The sequence below is a fragment of the Physella acuta genome, unplaced genomic scaffold (assembly GCF_028476545.2).
Source record: "Physella acuta isolate Inbredline_101_S28 unplaced genomic scaffold, ASM2847654v3 ptg001422l, whole genome shotgun sequence".
Classification (NCBI taxonomy): Eukaryota; Metazoa; Mollusca; class Gastropoda; family Physidae; genus Physella; species Physella acuta.
The window spans coordinates 68,642-92,153 of NW_026732937.1; the positions used below are offsets into that span (position 1 = coordinate 68,642).

The following is a 23,512-nucleotide window of genomic DNA, read 5'->3' on the forward strand; positions in this document are numbered from 1 at the left end:
TAGTGGAGAGATGTCTAAAGGTAAATTACATTGTTTGAAACATATATTTTCTTATCGATTTCCTGGGTCTTTGGGAAAAATAATATTTACAATCATATAAATGTATTCGCTATATAGCAGCAAAATTAATTTTAGAAATTTAATAACATTTTCCAATCTTTTTCTCAAAAATAAATCCTAAGCTGAATTGACTACTTTGTAATTAAAAAATCAAATTGAGATTCCATCAATAATCCCAGAAAACCTAATTTTTTTTGTTCATCTAGTCATTTTAAAAACAAATAATGTAAAGACACATGTTTGAAATTGGAGCGTGTTAAGGGGATTGGAATTTATTCTGATGAAAGTGAAGATAGGTTAGAAAAGGGTTTTTTTGTGGCTTTTCGTACATCGGATATTATAATTAATGTTCTGCTCTGAAATTGTCACGATACTCGAGATTTTGTATGACATCTAAAATATTGTGTTGTATTTTATTCCCTGATACCCCTCAGCCACACGTACAGTCTAATAACGTCACCCACAACCACGCTACCAAAGACCAGAGTGACCAGGACCACGCCCAAAAGACCAAGCCCAGCAGAACTAGGTCGGGCGTCCATCACGCTGATCAACTTTCTCTGGTTGGCGGACACGTTTTTCACGTCCATAGCCAGCTCTTGTTTTATTTTGTCAAAAATGATCTTCACATCGTCCTTGGTTAAGTTTTCAATGGATTTTAGAAAGATAACTCTCTCTAGACATTTTTGGTTCGCCTCCCCTTGCTCAGTAGGGTGCAGTGTGGTTTTCATGTAATCGTATAATGCTGGTGTACTGGTTGTTATCAATGTAGTACTTGATGTTGTTGTTTCCGACCCTTCAGAACGGTTTACAATCACCTCTGACGAGCTGGTCAGATTTGACAGGGGAGATACCGTGGTAGTTTGGTACAAAATGTTGATATCAATTGGGGGCTTGTTAAATATTGAAATATTTTGTGCCTGAAAGAATTTAAAAAAAAAAAGGTTAACTACAGTTAAACTGTAAAATAGTTACATTTTTAAACAGAATGAAATGTTCATGTTTTGAAAATAAAGTACACACTTTTAAAATATAGTAATTTATTATTTTTAGGCCTACTAGGCAACATGTGTTAAACTTGTCCTCAAGTTTTAGCTTAAAATGCTATTTAAGTTACACAGGATTGTCTAAGTGATATTTATAACATTATTTAAAATTATTCGTATGCATGTTGTTGTTCTTTTTTCTCTGACCACAGGTGGTTTGACCGTGTAGGCTTTGACAATATGTGGTTAGTCCACATTTAATTTTGTAATAAAAATAAAATATAAATTTATGAAAAAATTTTAATAAAGTAAAAGCATTTTTTTAAAAAATAATGTGACTGGTAAAAGTTTCACAATTAAATACTGTAGTTCTGCTTAAAAATAAAAAGCATATTAGTAAAAAAAAACAAATTAGTAATATAAAACACGCCCATAATATAGTTAAAAAAGTATTACTTTTATGGTTTTTATCTAAATAACTGATGTGAAATTTTGTAAAAATCGATTGCATCAAGTTTTGATTATATCCATTGCTGCATTTTGATCAAGTTAATCTGTGCCCTGTATGGACAAAAACAGATGATCAAAACCCCTTCGTGGAAATAACTTACTATTTTCAAAGCCCATATAGGTCAAAGCCAAGCTGAGCTCAAACCACATATAGTCCAACCCCTTATGGACAAACACATGTGGCCAAATGCCCTCGTAACTTGCTAGTAACTAACTGTATTTGTAGCCTAATAAGCAACATTTACATTTTCTTTTAAATGTTGATAGAAATTAAAATTCTGCTATCAGCCATCATGGTTAAAGTAGTGTTAATGCTGTGCTATTCGGCCAAAACAAATAGATTATATAAGCCTTGAATTATTTGGTTTTAGTACATCTCACCAATACTTACACTGTGTTGTACGTTAACTGTTGTACAGAACATCGCGTTATCCATCAACCCAAAAATCTGCATATGGAAATTCATCATATAGGAATTGGTCTTGATCGTATGCATACCAGCCGTAATATTTCTACAGAAGTTCAGACTTTTAAAAACCAAAGCTAAGTATTGTTATTGAAAGTTTCAAGTAAATAATTGTTTAGTCAACAAACATTCATATGAAATAAAACATTTACATACTTTAAATTTAAATAAAACTTTGAAAAAAGGTTTGGATTTTTGAATGGTTAATAGTGGAAATAAATCATATACCCCATATCAATGTCACACGATAGTTTCGCAACTAGCATTATAAGTCACGTATTCATTGTTTAAGATAGTATCTGTTTGTCTTACATTTTGGTGAGCACAGTGTAACCACTTGCAGATTCTACATCCTCCATTTCGTCTTCTTGAAATAATGCTCCATTTAACTTTAAAAAGTCTTTGAACTCCTGCCGTTGCATATATATATATATATATATATATATATATATATATATATATATATATATATACATATATCTGTAACCGCATTAATAACACAGGGTTAGATTACTATTACAGAATAGATAAGCACCGACTTATCAATCCACATACCTTCAGTATTGTGATTGTAATTTTATTGTTTAAAAACGGCTGAGTGATCTGGCAGATGTATGAGTTTCTCCACAAACTGGGGTGAGGGACGGAGGCGATACAAGCCACGGTCCTGTTGGGTGTTGTTTGACCTCTCAGAAACTTCAAGACTGACGTCGCTTTGGTGCTGTTGATGACGACGTGATTTAACACTTCAAAGAATTTAGAGTCGCTGGACTTGTTGAAGGTGTAAGAGTTGTTCTTGTTCCCAATCTAGAGACAACATTATTTTTTTTATTTATTAGGATATTCTAGGTCTTGAAGTTCAAAATTACAAAGAAAAATAGAATACAATGTTTACTGTGTTTTTGTATTTGTTTATTATATTTTATTTTTCTTACTTTTTATTTATTGCTTATAATAATTATAATTTTTACAAAATGCATAAATAGTGTTTTAATAGCTAAAAAGGAGAAAATAAATGATTTTCGTTTATTATATAATAATACACTACTATATGAATATTATTTAGAAAATTTATCAGTCATCCTATTAAGTGAAATTTGATGTCAGATTGCATTGTCTTTGGGTCTTGACCAACTTGCCAATTTTGAAACAAGTCGGTGAGTTAGAAATGCTCGAAATTTTGCTTGCCCGTTTCGATCTGTGACGATATGCATACAAAAAGCACGACAAAAAAAACAGACAGAGGTAGTAAATTAAAATAAAAGTTTTTAAATATGGTTGTGTTTTGTTATTTACTTCCCTCGTGCAAATGCATATTTACTTCACGACAATATAAAACAGCATGTATTCACTTGTGAAATTGTATCCTAGGAATTGACATAGACAACTGGGAATCTTACAAATAATAAGTTGTAAAACAAAATTGTGAATATCATGCAGTAGACTATCCAGCTATTTTATATATAGAAGGCGCCAAATTAAAACTTCGCCCCGGGCGCGGAATCAGGTGGCGGGGCCTCCAAACTTACGTAACATACTTCCAAATTTAGAACCTACCCATAAAACATTTGCATCATAAATGCTGGCCACAACATAGACAGCGTCTGTCCTCCCTGTTAAACCAGACAAACTAACTCCTTGTGTCCACACGTTTAGCGGGTCCCACTGGTTGCTGGCGGGTAGCAGTTGTTCAAATGAAATGTCGTTTTTCAGCTGGTGATGGATGCATTTCGAGAATAATTAAAATATCATAAAAATGTGTTTTGAAAAATAAATGCAAAGTTGAAATTATTAGTAACCAATTAAATTTCAGCGGAAGTTTTTTTAAGCAGCGCATTGACTCTTTATTTTTAAACCAGTTTTTGTATTTTTTAAAACGAATATCGTTTAATTAGACATCTTTCTTAGTTTGATGATGATGTTTTATTGCATGAACCTCAACAGTGCACCTGCATTGTAATCACTTTTTAATAAAAAGTGTTGTTTTTTTAAGAAACGATTAAAATATATCGAAATGTCAAATTTTCTTTATTGGAATTTTGTTATTTGTCTCTATTTTTAAATACCAAAACATCTGAAATATGATTTACCCTGATGGTTTTATTTACTTTTATAAAAATGTAATAAAGAGATTACTTGCTGACCTCATTCATACTAACGAACACAGCAACTCTGTACGTTGCCATGACCTTTGAACCCGTCAGGTCGCCCGGAGTCTCCAGAAAGAAAACCTCTGATTTGTCCAATGTGACGCTGATTGTTTCAGGGGCAACAACTCTCGTGCCGTTGATAATAAATTCTACGGGCCGAGATCTTTCATGAATCGCAAATCTGAAACGAAATTCTACTGATACAGTTTTAATGTTGGCCTTGTTTGGGTGATAATTTCTAAAACAATTAAATACAAGGGGGTCCCATACTTATACTAAAATAATTTAAATTCAATACATCAAAGTGAACTTACTTATTTAGCTTTTATAAACTTAATCTTAACTACCTAGTTATATTAAACCTAACCCTTAGGTATCTAGTAATGTTAATTTTAACTTTAGGCATCTATTTACTCGATATCGAAACTTTAACAAAGACGTCATTTTCAAATATAACATTGAATAAGTATCACTGGAGACTTAAACAATAAATTCCTTTTCTTAAAGTCAGTCTAGACTAGAAACAATAAAATACAATTTTCAATCGATTTTTTAAAATTAAAGAACAGCAGTAGCGTTGATTGATTTAATATTGACTGGAAAGATTAATTGAATGTGCACACAATAGCTGCACTTAGATTTTTAAAACTATAATTCAAACGTCATTCTGCTTCATGCTCGATTGGCGTTTTTTTAAATATTAATTGGCATTGATTTTTTTTTAAATACAGCCCTGTCTGTTTTATTTCTATTCAATATAACGGTTACATAGACATTGACAATATTCTATTCAATATAACGGTTACATAGACATTGACATTGTAACTTAAAGTGCTGTTGCCTAGTGGATAATGATGTTAAAATAAATCAGTCAAATTAACTGAAACTTACATGCGTTCTGTCTCTAAAATACAGAACCGATACAATATATATATAATCAAATGTAATCGTTGACCCCCAAGGGTTTTATTAAAAACGAATACAAAAAAACATTTAAAAGAAAACTTCATTTCAATCTGTTTTAGATAGATAGGTTAGATTAGACAATAAAAAAACACTTAATTGCGTTTTTATTACACCGAATCTAGAACGGACAATTAGTGTAAAACTTAAATTCATTATGCTTATATTATATAGTGGCCTAAAAATAGACAAATAACTCTTTATTTATCATGTTTCTACTACATATTAAAGTTTTAACAGACAACCTAACTGAACCTTAAATTCACGGTGTTTCTGTCCTGTATTGACACGATAATCAGTCTAGCTGTCCTGTCCTTGTCCTCTGTGTGATGTGTGACAATCATGTACTCATTGTGAAGCATAAAAGAGGGGTAAATGTAGGAGGCTGTGGCGCTTTCTGTTTGCCCTGTAGAAAAGCAAAAGTATAATACTTTGAACATGTATAATTTTGTATGTGAAACGTGCTAGATACGTTCTAGGCTATAACATGAAGCGGATAAAGAGATGGGGGCTCATTATTTTTAGGTTGTCACAGATTGTCAACAATATTAATATTTATTGACCTAAAATGTTCATAGTGTTTACTATTTAAAAATTGTAAACATCGTAAACTCATTTATTAAAAATTAAGCATAAAAGAATGCGACTTCTGTTTCTTGTAGTTGTAGCTAATGTGTACTGAAACGGTGACAACAAATGTTAAATCTTTTAACCAATTGTCTTTCAGGCTAGTTTGAAAGAAATATTAATTTATTGTTTTAAAAATAGCCTCTTACCGTTGTTTTGTGTGAGTATAGTGTACAGTGTGACTTGTACACAGTACACGGCATTGACCTTGACCCCACGTTTGGAGCGTCCGGTGACCTCGTGAGTCAGGGAAGAATCGAGATAGACTTTTTGGAAAGCGCTGGAGTTTACAATGAGTGTATACGTGGAGAGTTTAGGATGCTGGACAGTTATGTTGACCTCTGTGTTTGTTGACGTTTCTCCTCTTATTTCAAGGTAGGCGGTCAGTTTTGCATTGGGGTAGGTGTTCAAGTCGTTGGCTGTATGGGGGAGGGCGAGGTAATACGTATGGAAAGAGAATAGTGGTAGAGTAGTCCCAGCCGTTGGGCTTGAAGTTGTTGACATCCGTGATAGGCTAAATTCTGTAGGTGTAGTTGTTGGGCTTTGAGTTGTTGATAGAGTTATTATGTTTTCATCTGCAGTTGAAGTTGTTGGGCTTTCAGTTGTTAAACTAGTTGTTGAAATTAGATTTGCTGATGTAGTTATTTTGTTTTCAGTTGTAGATGTAGTTGTTGGGCTTTTCTTTGTTAAACTAGTCGTTGGTGTTAGATTCTCTAAAGTAGTTACTTTGTTTTCATCTGCAGTTGAAGTTGTTGGGCTATAGGTTGTTACACTATTTGTTGGTGTTAGATTTGTTGATGTAGTTATTTGGTTTTCAGATGTAGATGTAGTTGTTGGGCCTTGAGACGCTGACATAGTTGTTGGGCTTTGATTTGTTAAACTTGATGTTGGTGTTAGAGTTTCTAATGTAGTTACTTTGTTTTCATCTGCAGTTGAAGTTGTTGGGTTATGGGTTGTTACACTATTTGTTGGTGTTAGATTGGTTGATGTGGTTATTTGGTTTTCAGATGTAGATATAGTTGTTGTGCCTTGAGACTCTGACATAGTTGTTGGGCTTTGAGTAGTTAAACTAGTGGTTGAGGTTAGATTTGTTGATGTAGTTATTTGGTTTTCAGATGAAGATGTGGTTGCTGGGCCTTGAGACGCTGACATATTAGTAGGGCTTTGAGTTGTTAAACCAGTTGTTAGTGTTACATTTTCTAAGGCAGTTAATTTATTTTTATCTGCAGTTGAACCTGTTGGGCTTTCATAGGCTGACATAGTTGTTGGACTTCGGGTAAGCGACGACAAATTAGGGTAGTTATATTGATTTGTGTGTGAGAAATTTATAAGAAACACAAACGACACTAGCAGCAGCATCTTGGCTGTGGAAATAAAATCATTTAAGGTATAAAAAAAAGTTTACATGTTGCAAATAAGACTATATTAAAACTGTTTTGCAATTACTTTCGTTTTATTTCTATTGACGCTTTATCGTTTCATACTTCAGGACTTCTTAAAAGAAGAACTGTCATTCCAAAAAACTGTAATGGAAATTAAAAAAAAATGTTATACCAGTTTCCTATGGTTCTTGATTCAATCAAATCATTGAAGGTTAGTTGTTTAAGATTTCTTCTTTGACACATCAGTACCAAATACCACTTAAATTCACCGTGTTTTCAAGAAAAAAAATTAAACAAATGGGCAATCGTTTTTAGCCGTCATCATATTTTTTTAAATTCCTTAAAGGGGATATTAATGTCTTCCGAATAACGTTTTTTTCCGATTGATATTGATTTTATTTGCCTAATATTTTTATCATTTGTGTACAAATTTTAACATATATTTGTTTTTCTAAATCTATATTTTCGTTAACAGCAAGTTTCTAAGTTTCTAAGCGTAAATTGTGTACGTGCACAATATACTTTGAGCTGCAGACTTGCGTGTTTTTATAGATATATTACACTTTATCAACTCCTGTAATTTTTTTCTTACAGTGGTTTTAGCCATGTTTACTGTTTGCAACTAGATACAGTATGTGTTGTAATTGTTTGCTTCCATAGAGAATAAATCACAAAATACACAAGTTTTTTTTTTTTTTTACTTTTTACTGTACAACTAGAACCTAAATGTGTGCGGCTTTTGCTCGAAGTTACAGTAAAATAGCAGTAAAATAAATATACAAAATAATTTTTGAAAAAAACAAACACGACTAACCTGTTTAGTTATATAACAAAGTCCCAAGCTAAATGTGTCCCAACTATATCTGCTGTTTGGTTGGCTATGTGTTCGTGTTCTCAGTGATATCTCAACGTATCGATATTACATTGATTTATTTTTTAACTAAAGTCTTACTGTGTTGTAAATTCACAATCAAACGATAATTAATTCAAGCTTTTTAAGTGCTGCTGCGGTGGTAATATTAATATTTAATTAGTGCACAGACGGAAAACAGAAAATCAATAATTTTAAAGTCAACTTGAATTGAAGGCAAAGATTTTAATCGCAGCCCATCTGGCTTCCAGGGGGGGGGGGGAACTACAGTGCCGCCAGACCCCGCAATGCGGGAGGCCCAGGCCGTTTAGGGGCCCACAGCCGACCATAATCAATTATTTATAGTTAAAAAAATTATTTTCTAGTAGAAAAAAAGATCTAATACAGTAGTGATGTGCTACAGTAGCTAATACATGCTGTTTCGTAAAGGAAAAAAAAATAGGATACATGACTTGCAGTGTGAAAGATAGGCAAACGTTCAAACCACATCCATGAATTATTTCCCTTTTTAAAATAGTCAAATATGTGTGCTCTTAAGAAACTTTAAATAAATTTGCACTACGCAAATTAAAAAGCAATTACTTCTCTCAATTATTATTTAAAAAAATACATAATAAAGAATTACATAGTATTAAAAGGAAATGTATTAAAAACTAATAATTTAAATGCTAAAAAACATAAAAATATACATAAGACGAGAAACCATTACACATACAAAGCTTTCATACTTCATATTCTTTTGACCTCGGTGGCAATCTGTCGGACATTAAAACAAAGAACTTCGAAACAGACCAATTTCACCATGGCTCAGAAGAGAATAAAAAAGGAGTTGCCTGATTTAGGCAAAGATCCACCCACTTTTGTCCATCTGCTCGCTGCTCACAGATCCAAATCCTGATGACCCTTTAGTGCCAGAGATTGCTCGCATCTACAAAACTGACAGAGACAAATATTATAAAGTGGCCAGAGAGAGGACACAGAAGTATGCGCAGTGACCAAAAGCAGTTATGAAGTTGTATGAAGATTTGATCAAGTACTAGACTGCATGATTATTTCTGAAACCTTTCACTGATGTATCCAACTGTTACTCTTTGACACACGCATGTAGAAATTATAAAAGTCATAGTTACCCGTATGTAGTTGAATGTTTTGGCCTAATGCTCACTTTAAAAATTTCTAATAAAATTCTTTATTTGATCATACATTTTGTACAGGTGTATCAGTACAGGCCTAGACTTGTTTTACCTTCAGTTTTGAAAAAACTCTTGTTATCAAGCAATAAATGTTTTTTCCTGTAAGTTAAAAAAAATGTTTGGGACGAAAGTCATGAGCATGACAAGTGTGGTCTGTCCATGTCTGGTCATAAGTGTATGTGGAGACTTGTAAATACAACTATGTATTATCAATGTAAAATAAACACTTCAAGAATCTAATAAAAAAAAAAAAAAGAAACAGACCAATGTAGGATAAAAAAAAAAGAAACAGACCATTAGCACTCACACAAATAATGTGTTACATTTTTGAAATTAAAAATAAAACCTAAGAATTGTTTTAAAAATTATTAAAATTTTGATATAGCCCGTAAAGAGTATTCTATGTGCTTATTTCGTATTTTCGTTTATAGGGTCCCATTATATATATATATATATACATATATATATATATATATATATATATATATATATATATATATATATATATATATATATATATATATATATATATATATATATATATATATATATATATATATATTGGGCCCACAATTTTTTTTTTGCGGGGTGGCCCCTTTTTTCTAGTTCCGCCACTGCTGGCTTTGGATGTAATTAAAACGGAACAATAATACATCTGCATGGAAAATAGGAGGCAGACCTTATTTAGTTTAATAGAAGGCTCAATATACAAATATAGGAGAAAAATTCTCGTAGATCAATTTTGGATTTTATCTTGTATAAGTTACTGTATTTTATGACAAAGAAATAAAACTAAAATTCACAAAGAGATAAATGTATCTATAAATTTAAATACATTATTTTTTTTTATTATCAGGTGACGAAACAGAAGCTGTTGTAATAAAAAAAATAGAACAGTTTTTGTTGTTAACTTCTATAGATAAGAAAGCGTGTGCAAAAAACAATTATTAGTAATAAAGAATATAATTTTAAACATGACAATCATAATTGTAATTATTAAAGTAATTATAATAAATTGGTTGTATTTACGAGTATTTGATAACAACAGATTTTTAAAATTGTACAACTGAAAACATTAGCACGTCATTAATGCATCACATCCTGGCTAGGCCCCAGAGCCAAACGCAAACTTTAATCACATCACCAATCACAATGAAAACAAAGACTACCGTGATCAAGGCCACGCCCAAAGCACCAAGCCCAGCGGAACTGGGTCTGGCGTCCACAACGCTCATCAACTTCCGTTGGTTTGCGGATACGTTTTTCACGTCTACAGTCAATTCGTGCTTCACCTTGTCAGCAATAATCTTCACATCGTCCACGGTTAGGTTTTCAATGGTCTTTAAAAAGGTAACTCTCTCTAAACATTTCTGGCTCATCTCCTCTTGTTCTGATGGGTGAGATGCGGTTTCCGTGTGATCATAGACAACAGTTGAGCTGAATGTGGATATTGTAGTGTTTACTGGTTTCGTCAACTTAGTTTCTTCAGTAACGTTCACCCTCATTTCTGGCGTGTTGTTGAGCTTTGATTGGGGAAATACTGTGGTGCTCTGGTACGCAAAGTTAATATCAATTGGGGGCTTGTCAAAGATTGAAATATTTCCTGGCTGAAAAAGGAAGATTTGTTTAAAGAAAAATAGCTGCAGTTAAATTTTACGATTAAAGAGACAAAAAATGTATTTGTTTTCAAAATATACAATACTTGATTTAAAATTTATTTTCCGTCACATGCTGTGCTAAATAAATATCTATACATCTTGTACTTTATTAAAGGCCAACTATGCAAAGCAACTCAAGTTCTAACTATTTACAAAATAATTTTGTTGTTAGCTTTACGTTTTCTCTCCAATTTCTTATACACAATAATATTTTACTATCAATCATATAGGTTAAAGTCTTATGTATAAGACCAAAAATAAATTAATTTAAAAAAAATTGTTTTAGTCTAACTAATGATGACTTACAATGTGGTCAAAGTAAACGGTGGTACAGAACATTCCATTGCCCGACGCCACATAAATCTGTAGGTGAAACTTCATTGAAGCGTTGTTTGTCCTGATTGTATGTAAACCAACTGTGACATTTCTATAGAAATTCAGAGAACTTTACATTATAATAAATAAATTCAGATTTTATTTTACAAAATACACTGACATCGAGTTAAAAGAAATATTTCAAGCAAAGGTAAGACATAGACTGGGAACTCTCACTTAACTAAAAAAAATTGAAATGTTTTTTTATAGGAAAACAATAAATAAACAATTGCACATGAAAGATAACTAAATTTGTCTTAGTGAGGTAGTCACTCCTGTTTACTTGATTAAGCAAGTGAGATGTATAAATTTTAGTGTTGTAAGGGATTCCCCTCTAACACAATTATTAAGCAATTTTTGTCATCTTGTTATGAGCCGTACAGAGTTTCTTCCAGGCATCTCTTCGGGGGGGCTAAGCCCCCCCCCCCCCCCCCGAAAATTTTTTACCGCTTCCCGAACGAAATGAAATTTATATAGAAAATATATACTTTTAACAGTGTCCGCCCCCCCCCCGAAGAAAGTTTACCGCCAACCCGAAAATTTCAAGTGCCCCCCCCCCCCCCCCCGGAGAAAAAAGTCTGGAAGAAACACTGGAGCCGTAAAGCCTGCTTTTCTTTTTTAGATTTGCTCCCACAGCCTTTATCCAAACAAGAACCTAATATACCCTTTAAGATATATGCAAAATGTGTTTACAGTGCATGGAGTATATCATATCACAACCCAACACCATGGGAACTTTATTCTTTCAAGATTAACATCATAGGCCTCTTATTTTGTTTTTGATATAATGATGTGAGGACTTACGTTTTGGTAAGCACAATGTAGTCACTTGCAGAATCGACGTCCTGCTTTTCGTCTTCTAGAAAAGCTGTTCCATTTAACTTTATAAAGCTTTTGTACACCTGAAATTATATATATATATATATATATATATATATATATATATATATATATATATATATATATATATATATATATATATATATATATATATACACTAGCTGCATCCCGTGCTCCGCCACGGTAAATCTTTTTTAAATGTACCAGCTTGGGAACAGGACAAAATTAAACACAACACAAACGAACGCAAAAAAAAAACACAAACAAAAAAACAAACACAACACTCATAACATAAACACAATTTAAATGCAATCATAAAGGCATATTGCTCACAGTCTAGCCCGTAGCGCCAAATCGCGCCCTTTCCGAGCGCCGCCGAACGCGTCTGACACAGTGATAAATACGAAACAGAGGCGTAGCGACCGTTTCCGGCGCCCGGGGAAAAACTTTCGATTTGACTCCCCCCCCTCAAACTTACGATTTGCACCCCCTCTCCTCAAAATTTCAATTTCCACCCCAACCCCTTAAACTTTCGATTTTCACCCCCCCCCCCCCCCCCGTTCAGACCTTCGATTTGCACCACTTTTGTTTGAAATTCCCCCCGCTCAAACTGTTGATTTGCACCCCCCTCAAACTTTCTATTTGCACCCTCCCACCGCCCTCAAACTTTCGATTTCCACCCCCCCCCCCCCCCGTAATTTTTTTCAAACCCACTTTGGCGCCCCCTTAGGTCGGCAACCGGGGACATATGTTCCCCCCCCCCTCTCTACGCCTCTCCTATAAAACCCCCAGCAGTATTTAAAATATCCGTGTTTTACCTACCATATTATATCACTTTATCAATTCACGCATTTTTTTCCCCAGTACTTTAAAATTTTTAAAATTTACAATAGAGTTTCATAACTAAAACCATTGCGCACCCGATGAACGTAATGACGCGTTTATAATAGTGCTTAATAGTTGCTTAAAAATTATAAGTAGTAAACATTACATTCAGTGAATAAAATAAATAAAAGACAGCCTTTTATCAATCAATGCTAATTATAATATTCCAACAATAATGTACTCTTACACGTCAGCATAATTTGCATTCACATTTTGCTAATTATAATATTCCAACAATTATTCCGTCTTGTAGATTCTGCATTCACATTTTTAGCGTGAGTTCAATTTATTTTTAAAATACCTCCCTTGGCAAAATTACTAAACAGTTTAATTAGATTTTTCTACCGTACTGTTATTATGTTATTAATATGTATCAACTTTTTCTGGGAATATTAACGAAAACGATATTTGACATTGATCCTTTTAATATTTTTTAGCAATGTGCGTGTATTTAATATTCTCTTTACGTTATGCAAAATTAAACAAACAGTGGAAATTATAAAATAGCTCTATGCCGTTATATAAACAAACCCAACTCTTTTACTTATAATAAGACACTGCGGTGCACTGAAAAGCACAACATGGTGCGATGTTTACTTTTATAGTTCCAAAATCTATAGCGATGACAGAAGGAAGGACTGACACACGCTCAGCCCGCTTATATTATAGATATATATATAATCAATTGTTAAGGGTTTCATTCTAGCTGCAGAAATATAGTATTGGCAAAAACGCTGTTATAGAACTCTATTATAGACTAGATAGAAGTCTACTGCTGAGTACACATACCTTTAGTATCGTAACTGTAATTTTATTGTTTAAAAACGGCTGAGTGATCTGCCAGATGTATGAGGTTCTCCACAAACTGGGGTGAGGGACGGAGGAGACACAAGCCACGGTCATGTTGGGTGTTGTTTGACCTCTCAGAAACTTCAAGACTGACGTCGGTTTAGTGGGGTTGATGACGACAGGGTTTAACACTCTGAAGGAGTTTGAGTCGCCGGACTTGTTGAAGGTGTACGAGTTGTTCTTGTTCCCAATCTATTGACATATTAAAGAATATTTTTTATTCCCTGAATTTTAGATTTGCACAAAATTGCAAAGAAATACACATTTTTATCATGTAGGATAATTGGCATTCGTTTGCGTGCACAGTTTGTTTTAATTTTTTAATTATTATAAATTCATATGAAACTTATTTTCTCAAAATACAAAGATTTTTTAAGAATATATTTCATTCTAAATTTCGAAACGAATATCTATTATTCTATTATTAAATTATAGTTCGCCAACAACTTAAAATCTTACCTCTCGCTGGTGTATCTTTACGTCACGATTATCTACAATATTACGGTGATCTCCCTTTAACTTCTATACTGCTAAAATTATGACCTACCCATAAAACATTTGCATCATAAACGCTGGCCACAACATAGACAGCGTCTAATCTCCCTGTTAAACCAGACAAACTAACTCCTTGTGTCCACACGTTTAGCGGTTCCCAGTGGTTGGTGGCGGGTAGCAGTTGTTCAAAGGAAATGTCGTTGTTTAGCTGGTATTGGGTACATTTTAGTAACTTTAAATTATTCGGATACAGTAGTTTTGTACTAAAAAAAATAAATATGAAATGTAAATAATTTATTACTAATAAAATTCTAAATAGAAACACTTAAACAGAGGCGTAGCGGGGGGCGGGGGTACATATGTCCCCGGGCGCCGACCTTAGGGGGCGCCAAAATGGGTTTGAAAAATAAATTGAAAGCTTGAAGGGGTGCAAATCGATAATTTGAGGGTGGTGCAAATCGAAAGTTTGTCTCCGGACGCCGGGAAGGGTCGCAACGCCTCTGCACTTAAATATATATTTCAGTCGGCTTTTCTTACATAACATTTTTTTTCGAAAATACTGTATAATAACAATGGCTAGACAAAAACATACATAATCAAACTTGTAGTGTTATCAATACAGTCTTTGGTCATTTAATGTTTTTATTATATAAGCTAGAATTCTACATTGAGTCAATGTTAATTATTTTATTTAAAACAAAATTGCAAGCATTGTCATTTCACGATTTAATGCATTTAGTAAAAAAAATCTAACTACTTTGCTTGGTTTCTAGTAAAATAATGGGATGATTAAGAATATGTAAAAAAGTTTTTTAAAGCAAAAGAATGTTTTTTTTTTCTTTTAATAAACAAGCATAATACACGGTATTGCCGAATTTGCTTTTTATGATTTTTTTCAATTTGTAAAAAGTACACACATAAATTTAAAGCATTAGTCATTTTTTGCGACTTCTTAAAAAAATGTTCTTTAAATTAACTAGGAGATTAAGGTTTTACCTCATTCAAACTCACGAACACCGCAACTTTATACGTCGAGATAACCTTTGAACCCGTAAGGTCACCCAAAGTCTCCAGAAAGAAAACACCTGATTGGTCCAATGTGACTCTGATGGAGTCAGGGGCAACAACCCTCGTCCCGTTGATGACAAAATTTATGGGCTGAATACTTTCACGGCTCGCAAATCTGAAACAGAAATTCATTTCCGTCATTATTATATTGCTGGAATTGTTTGGATTTCAATTCTTTGAAAAAAATGTGGCCCTTATGTTAACATAATAAATATTCTACACAGGGAGAATGGCTTTATAAAAAAAAAAAACGCATCATATAAAGTAATAACGGATAGTATTTATTTAGAGTGTATATTTATACACGAAGTAGCAAAAATATTTAACTTTTAATCAAGCAACCACTATTAAACAAAACTTTTACAATTAATTTAATTACCACGACTAGACAAAGAACAAAAGAGGTAAATAGGTAGCAACGGGTAGTTATAGAATAACTGTATTTGTTAACAAAGAATAATATGAATCGGCGTGGTAAACATTTTACTGACATATACAAGAAATATTTAAAGCAAAATTAAGACAGACTGAGAACTATTAAAATTATTTTTAAAAAAGAGGTCGTATTTTTCTGTCTATGGGTCACCACAATTTCAACTTTTGGCTTTACTTTCGAGGACGGGTTAATAGTAAAATAAGCCGTCAAAAGAAACATAAGTGCATCTTTAATTTTATCTCATTTTATTTCTTCATTTAACTATAATATTTATAGGTTGAAGCTATAGAATATATACAAAATAACTTATTTTTAAAATTGTTCTAAATTAGCAAAATGATGTTCGATTACTGCTATGAGTATTTAGCTGTTTGAAAAGGAAGATTTTCCCATTTTATTCTACATATTATTTATGCTGTTCATAGTATTATAATCCCAAAAGTATTTTCTTTTAATCCCAAATGTATTTCAGCTCCACTGATAAGCGTGTACCTTGAAACCAATACCCCAAAAATGTACTTTAATTTTGTTATTTAAATATGTTTTTTTTATTTTTTTTTTTAAAAACTCTTCGTCATAACAATACTTTTTTCATCGATTTTGCTTGCTGAACAGCTATTGATGCGTTGGTGAATGCAACTATTGATGCCAGACGTGCACACCACGACAAGTTTATATTTTTTTACATCTTGACTTTAATGCAGAGGCGTAGATAGTTCAGGTCGGGTGGTGGGGCGGTTGTCCCTATGGACGCCAAACAGAAGGTAAAGACAATTAAAATTTTGTTCGGAGCCGTTTTATTGATTTATACACATTCCAAGTCAAGAAAATATATTGCTAACCTGCGTTGATTGGTATTTCAATTGTATTCATGAATTGTTTGCTACAAAAAAAAAGCAGTTTAGCGAGAACGACATGTAATTTTTAGCGCAATTTCCATACGGACAATTGCGATTATTAACTCATCATTTCTGGATGGATGGATGTATGGATGGATGTATGGATGGATGTATGGATAGATACTTGGATGGATGGATGGATGTGTGTCCGCAGCTTTAAGTGGTATCTCCTCCTCAACGAAGCAATATCGAGGACTAGTTCTAAAAGCAAAAATGTTAAGCAAGCTTCAAGGATGATTGTGGGCCAAAACAATTCCCGGAATTTCTTCCAGGATTCCCCGGAAAAGCCAAAAAACCTCGAACAAATGCAGTTTTTGCTCCATATCTCGGCAACCAGACAACGTAGCGACTTGAAACATTTACCAATCGATTTCTGCCATAATTTAGACCAATATTGCCGAAGAAATTTTTCGAAAATATCCTTTCGTTCGGTCACAAAAAATTAATTAAGAACATTTAAACTGAGCGTCGTGTAGGTTTTTAGCGCAAAGCTGAGGTTCGAAAGGATTTTACCATAGCGAATGAGCGGAGGTTCGAAAGGATTTTTTAAAAATCTCGTTAATAAATATTTTTTTCTATTTTGTTTTGAATTATTAAAACTACTTGTGTTGCATTATTTATTTGCTGAATATATGATTTATCTCGATTTAATTTACTTATTAATTCAAACGTTATTTTTGTACCCTATTAATAAGCTGAGGGTCGAAACGATTTTACCATAGCGAATGAGCGGAGGTTCGAAAGGATTTTTTAAAAATCTCGTTAATAAATATTTTTTCTATTTTTTCTATTTTGTTTTGAATTATTAAAACTACTTGTGTTGCATTATTTATTTGCTGAATATATGATATATCTCGATTTAAAATTGTTATGGATAACATAAGGAAATTGCGCTTAAATTGTCACTAGACTTTTTAATAACTTGTTTTAAACAAAATGAATAGCGTTGAATATATACGTGGTTGTGCGCAATATTGATAGTTTGCCCCTAGCGACAGAACAGGTCGCTACGCCTCTGTTCTAAAGTCATTCTGTTTCAAGCTTGATTGGCGTTTTAACGAAAATAATCATTAGCTTTAAATTTTTAAAGACGCTCCAGTACGTTGTGTTTCTATACGATATAGAGATTAAAAAAGATATTTAAATGGAACCTGAAAGACATTAGTTTCGATTATATAGGCTGTCTAGAATAGACATAAAAAAAGAACCATATATAAACCTTTTTTTTATAGTGATGATAGATTTAGGATAGATAGTAAATATTAACCTTAAATTGACTATGTTTCTGTCCTGTATTGACACGACAATCAGTCTAGCTGTCCTGTCCTTGTCATCTGTGTGATGTGTGACAATCATGTACTCATTGTGAAGCATAAAAGAGGGGTAAGATGTAGGAGGCTGTGGCACTTTCTGTTTGCCCTGTAGAAAAAAACAAAAAAACCAACACATAACTATTGCAAAAAATAAATATCCAGATCAATAGCAGCGGAGTGATTTTCTGAAATTTTCGGTTTATCAACTATGAACTATATAGACCGAAACACAATCAGACTTATTTCAAAAGATTATTTTTTTAAATTATTACCGTTATCCTGAGTGAGTATAGTGTACAGTGTGACGTGTACACAGTACACAGCATTGACCTTGACTCCACGTTTAGAACGTCCAGTGCCCTCGTGAGTCAGAGAAGAGTTGAGATAGAACCTTTGGAATGCGCTGTAGTTTACAATGAGTGTATGGGTGTAGAGTGTAGGATACTGGACAGTTATGTTGAGCTCTGTGTTTGATGCCGTTTCTCCTCTTATTTCAAGGTAGGCGGTCAGTTTCGCATTGGGGTAGGTGTTCAAGTCGTTGGCTGTATCGGGTAGGGCGAGGTAATATGTATGGATAGAAAACGGTGGTGGAGCAGTCCCAGCCTGTGTGCTTTGGGTTGCTGGGCTCTGTGTGGTTGACAACGCTGTTGAACTGCGTGTATTATACGTAGCTGTTGGGGTTTGGGTTTTGGACGAAGTAACTGTGTTTTGGACGGTAGACGTAGTGGTTGAACTTTGAGTTGCCGACGCAACATTTAAGATGTGACAGGAGTAATTTAGAAAGATACTCCAGTGTACAGCGTTGAAAAAATGTGTAACAAACACAAACGCCATGTTAAACCTCATCTTCAGTTCTGTAAATTTAAAATTAAGAGTATACAAAAATGTTTACAAGTTGTTAACATGTCAATTATAAATTCACTTTTTTTTGTTTTTGTTACATTCTACAAATGCCATTTCTTACTTTTGTATTAATCAAACAAAAAAATTAACATTCCCAGAAACTTAACTTGGTCAAACTGAGGTATTTTAGACTATTCTGCAATGTAAAATTTATATTGTTTCATGATTCATTCATGTCTGCTGTAAACTTGGTGGAAGTTTTTTTTCCGCTCAAAATTACTCTCATAGAGTACACTCATTCTAGACAAAATGGCTACTCGGCTTTAGCGGTCAACATTTATCTTTCACAAAGGTTCGTATTTTTCTTTAAGATGTCAATTTTGATGACTAAAGTTATTTTCTATAATCTTTGTAGCAATTAGGCTATTGTAGATTTTGTCGTCAAATGTGTTCGAAAGATCGCTTGCTTTATCTTAAAATGTGATACAAATGTGTTGATGGTTTATACTGTTTCAATTTCTTTATCATCTTTTCCCCTTTCCTACCCAAGACACAGGTGGCAGATGATTCAATGACCTCGGCAAGTGATTGGATAGTGTTGTCAGCACTATGCCCAGCCGCCTTTGCTTTCCCTAGCGTTAGGTACACATCAGAGCTATGTTGACGTTCTACTGACTTCAACCCGGATTCAAACTTGAACACTTTCGGGGGTAGCAGTCAAGAATTTATGACGCTAGGCTAAGCCGTCTTATGTCTTTAAGAGAGCTGCTTAAATTTAAAACATCCACAATTTACTTTGAGTTGCAGTTTTAGATGTGATTGTAAATATCTTATAAGTTGTCAACTCGAGCTAACTTTAATTTTTTCATCACATAATTACGCGATTCTTACCCATGCTTACTGTTTATATTTTATGAAAGAACCATATGGCAATATTAATGTCTTTAGATTTGCATATACTTATGTAAACAAGTCAAAAAATTTTATTGTTGTATTTAATTACAAATGCACACATTGTTTTGTTTTTTTAAATATACAGTAACAGTAAACACATATACAAATAAATTAAAATAAAATACGGCTTACCTGTAGAATTGTTGAACTTTAACGCAAGGTAAATGGTACATTGGATGCCTAATATACCTGCTAAACGTTCGATGAGTGGATGTCTGCTATGTATTTGTTTCCTCCTTAACATAGCCAAGTATTGATACCCCATCGATTTTTTAAAAAGATAAGATGTAAATGTGTGTCAGTTCTACACCAAAACCATAAATAATGCAAGCTTTTTACAATATTTTAAAGGGCGCTGTAACTGAGATATTATAAATTAAATAGGGTTCAGCCGTTTAAAAAAATCAATTGGAGCTGCGCACACTTCTTGGTAGGTCATGCATAACTCACTACTGAACTATTTCTTTCAAGCAGGTCTACGAGAAAAAACATTAAAGGTTTAACGCTGGTGACGTAGAGAGAAATTTTGGTTAGGAGAGCTTTGATATATTGTTGGATACAAAGACATTACTATGGTTTATTTTATATACCGCGTGATCACAATCAAAGTGAATGATCAAACACGATTTTCATCCACTAGTCGACCTAATGTACAGCAAACCAACACACCAATTGGTCAATCTACACGTCTATCTAATGAACCACACACCGACCCAATACATTGCTACAGTCTCACACTGACATAATGTCGGTCAGTTTACAAGTTTATCTAATGGACCACACTAAATGGCCGATCTACTCTACTCTACCTACACACCGACCCAATACATTGCTACCCCTACACCTTATGGACCACACCAAAACATCAATCGCCCAATCTACTACTCTATCTAATGGATCACACACCATACGCTAAAGGATCGATGTACTCTACCTACAGGATCAAACGCGTAAAAGCGTTCAGTTATTAACCCTTTACTATGAGATAACTAAGAAAGTGGTAATTTTCCAGGTGCCTACGTATCAACATCGCATCTGCAAGTGGTCGATCTAATTCAAGCACTTTAAAAATATATAGAAGATATATAGTCTATAATCTATATAAGGCCTCGGTCTCTCTAGGTCAGTTTTCAATCACTTTAATCTCAATTATTGCGAAGACTCATATTTTCCCGTTATATTGAATTTGAATCGGCCACTTTGTCAAGAATAATGTATTTGATACTAGCCTGCAAATACACGATCTGATTCAGGTGTGAATAACAAACAAACCCAACTTTTCTTTTAAATATATATAGATAGATATATCAAAAAACAAGATAAACTAGTTACTTTTCTATTGCAAAATGATTTATTTATCGTTCGATTAGCTAGATTATATTAACTTAAGAATTGGAAAATTTCACAAACAAATTTTAAGCAAAAGAATTCATCACATTTTCTTTTGCTTTATATAGGCCTAACTCTAAAATTCTAAGCAGCACCGCCCTTGACGCTTTATTCCTGTAATAAATATAACTTAATTTTACACATTTTACACATTAGCATTTTACACATAGCGTATCAACAGGATGTGACAGGATGTGACAAGATTTGTAATACGGCTATATTAAATAAGATATTAAATAAAATATAAATAAAACATTAAATGTATTTTGTTAATATTTTTTTTAACTATCAGTAGATTAAACAGAAAATGCCATATTATTAATGAAAACCATTTAAATTCAACAACTATATTATTTTTTTTAAGTGTAATGTAAAATAAGAATAATTTGCAAGAAAATATTAATGATCAATACGTCAACCATATTTATAATATTTATATCGGTAATGATATACGTTACTCAAATTTTAAATGTCAGCTAGTTATACCCTACTTCAATCTATCTTGTATTGGTATTCACTTCCATGCTAAGCCCCACAGCCAAACACACAACCTAGTCACGTCCCCAACCACAAGTAAACCCAGCACTAAAGCGATCACGGCCACGCCCAAAGCACCAAGCCCAGCAGAACTAGGCCGAGCGTCTGCCACGCTTATCAACTTCCTATGATTGGTGGACATGTTTTTCACGTCCACTGTCAGTTCGCGTCTCAACTTGTCAGCAATGATTTTCATCTCATCCACGGTTAAGTTTTCAAAGGTCTTTAAAAAGTGTATTCTCTCCATACATTTTAGGGCCAGCTCCTCTTCCTCAGTTGTAGTTTCCGTGTAGTTATATATAGGAGGTGTACTGGTTGTAATCAATGAAGTGGTTACTGCTGTACTCTTGGCCTCTTTAGAACTGTTAGCAATTAACACTGGCATGCTGGTCAAATTTGATAGGGAAAATACTGTGGTAGTTTGGTACAACGTGCTTGTATCATTTGGGGGCTTGTCAAAGATTGAAATTTTGGCTGACTGAAACGGTTTAATTTTTAAATATGTATATTTGAATTAGAACAACACAAAATATTATTCTTTCACTTTAGAATTATTATTTTATAATATGTTTCAGTGTAAAATCTATAACTAATATTAGACAGTATTAAAAGCATAACGTGCTTAGCTATTGATCAAAACCCTCGTTGTACATTAATAACATTTTTTAAAATCATTAATGCTCTTGTTTTATTTAGGATCAGATAACTAACTCAACGTATTAGCAATTTCACAATGAAATTTTCTGTTAAATTTCAGATTAAAATCATGATTTCAGGCATCATGGTTGTAGTTGTATTTATTTTATGCTAGTTGACCAAATGTATAAGCTATATTTAAGCAATAATTAATTTTATTATAGAAGCAAATGTATTAGCTATATTTAAACAATATTTAATTTGGTTCTAGTACATCTGTTCAAGACTTACACTGTGCTCTAGGCTAATCATGGTGCAGAATATTGCATTACCGATCAACACATGCATCTGCAGATAAAACTTCATTGATATGTAGTAGGTCTTTATCGTATGTAAACCAACTTCAATGTTTCTGAAGAAATTCAGAAAAAAATAAAAGGAAACAACAATAATACCCATCCACATTTCAAAGTATACTTCATCGGACATAGAGATAGAAAAATCTAAAACGAACTAAAACATTTTGTTAGTCGGAATAAATCAAGGATACTCGCTTCAGATTTTCCACTGTTTGCTTTCTCAGTGATTTATCAAAAACATTATTGGCGTCATTACGTCACTTGACACCCAATTTTGTTCCCCAGAGAGTCGCCGTCTCCACCAACCACTACATCTCTCTCCTCTCTCTCTCTCTCTCTCTCTCTCTCTCTCTCTCTCTCTCTCTATATATATATATATATATATATATATATATATATATATATATGTGTATATATAGATATATATATATAGATATATATATATATATATAGATAGATAGATTGTGTCCCCAATGTCTAATGATGTGTTTTTAATTTTTAAAGTTACTAAATTTACTAGAACACAGCTTTATATTTAGTTTTGGTGTCAACTCTTTGTATGGTATCTTTTAATGAGGTTGTATTAACTCGCCTTGAGAAGCCTTTAAAATCAATTAATTTTAGAGTCGACTAAACAGACATTTTGTTTTATCAAACGTAGAACAATGAGCAATAAGAGTTTGAGGGGGGGGGGTGAGGCTGCTGACCGCAACTTATCACACCATCTTGGAAGTAACACTAATCTAACATTTAAATGATTTAATAAAA

At 33.2% G+C, this 23,512-nt stretch overlaps 1 protein-coding gene across 1 annotated transcript; it reads right to left on the reverse strand.

Annotated features, from left to right (window-relative positions):
- Window positions 1–473: 473 nt before the first annotated feature.
- LOC131927595 (uncharacterized) lies at window positions 474–7,022 on the reverse strand. Its single transcript, XM_059283301.1, has 6 exons — window positions 5,912–7,022; window positions 5,391–5,541; window positions 4,167–4,410; window positions 3,580–3,735; window positions 2,578–2,829; window positions 474–980 (listed from the first exon to the last, which is right to left on the reverse strand). Exons 1-6 carry the CDS (start codon window positions 7,020–7,022, stop codon window positions 474–476), a joined length of 2,421 nt encoding a protein of 806 aa, XP_059139284.1.
- Between the last annotated feature and the right edge of the window lie 16,490 nt (window positions 7,023–23,512).

Excerpts from the sequence above, each read along its gene's own strand:
- LOC131927595 (XM_059283301.1), bottom strand. The coding sequence starts at position 7,022 with ATGTCAGCCTATGAAAGCCCAACAGGTTCAACTGCAGATAAAAATAAA. Across the intron at positions 3,736-4,166 it reads TGTTCGTTAGTATGAATGAG|CTGAAAAACGACATTTCATT; the intron begins GTCAGCAAGTAA and ends ATCCATCACCAG. Across the intron at positions 981-2,577 it reads TTACAATCACAATACTGAAG|GCACAAAATATTTCAATATT; the intron begins GTATGTGGATTG and ends AAATTCTTTCAG.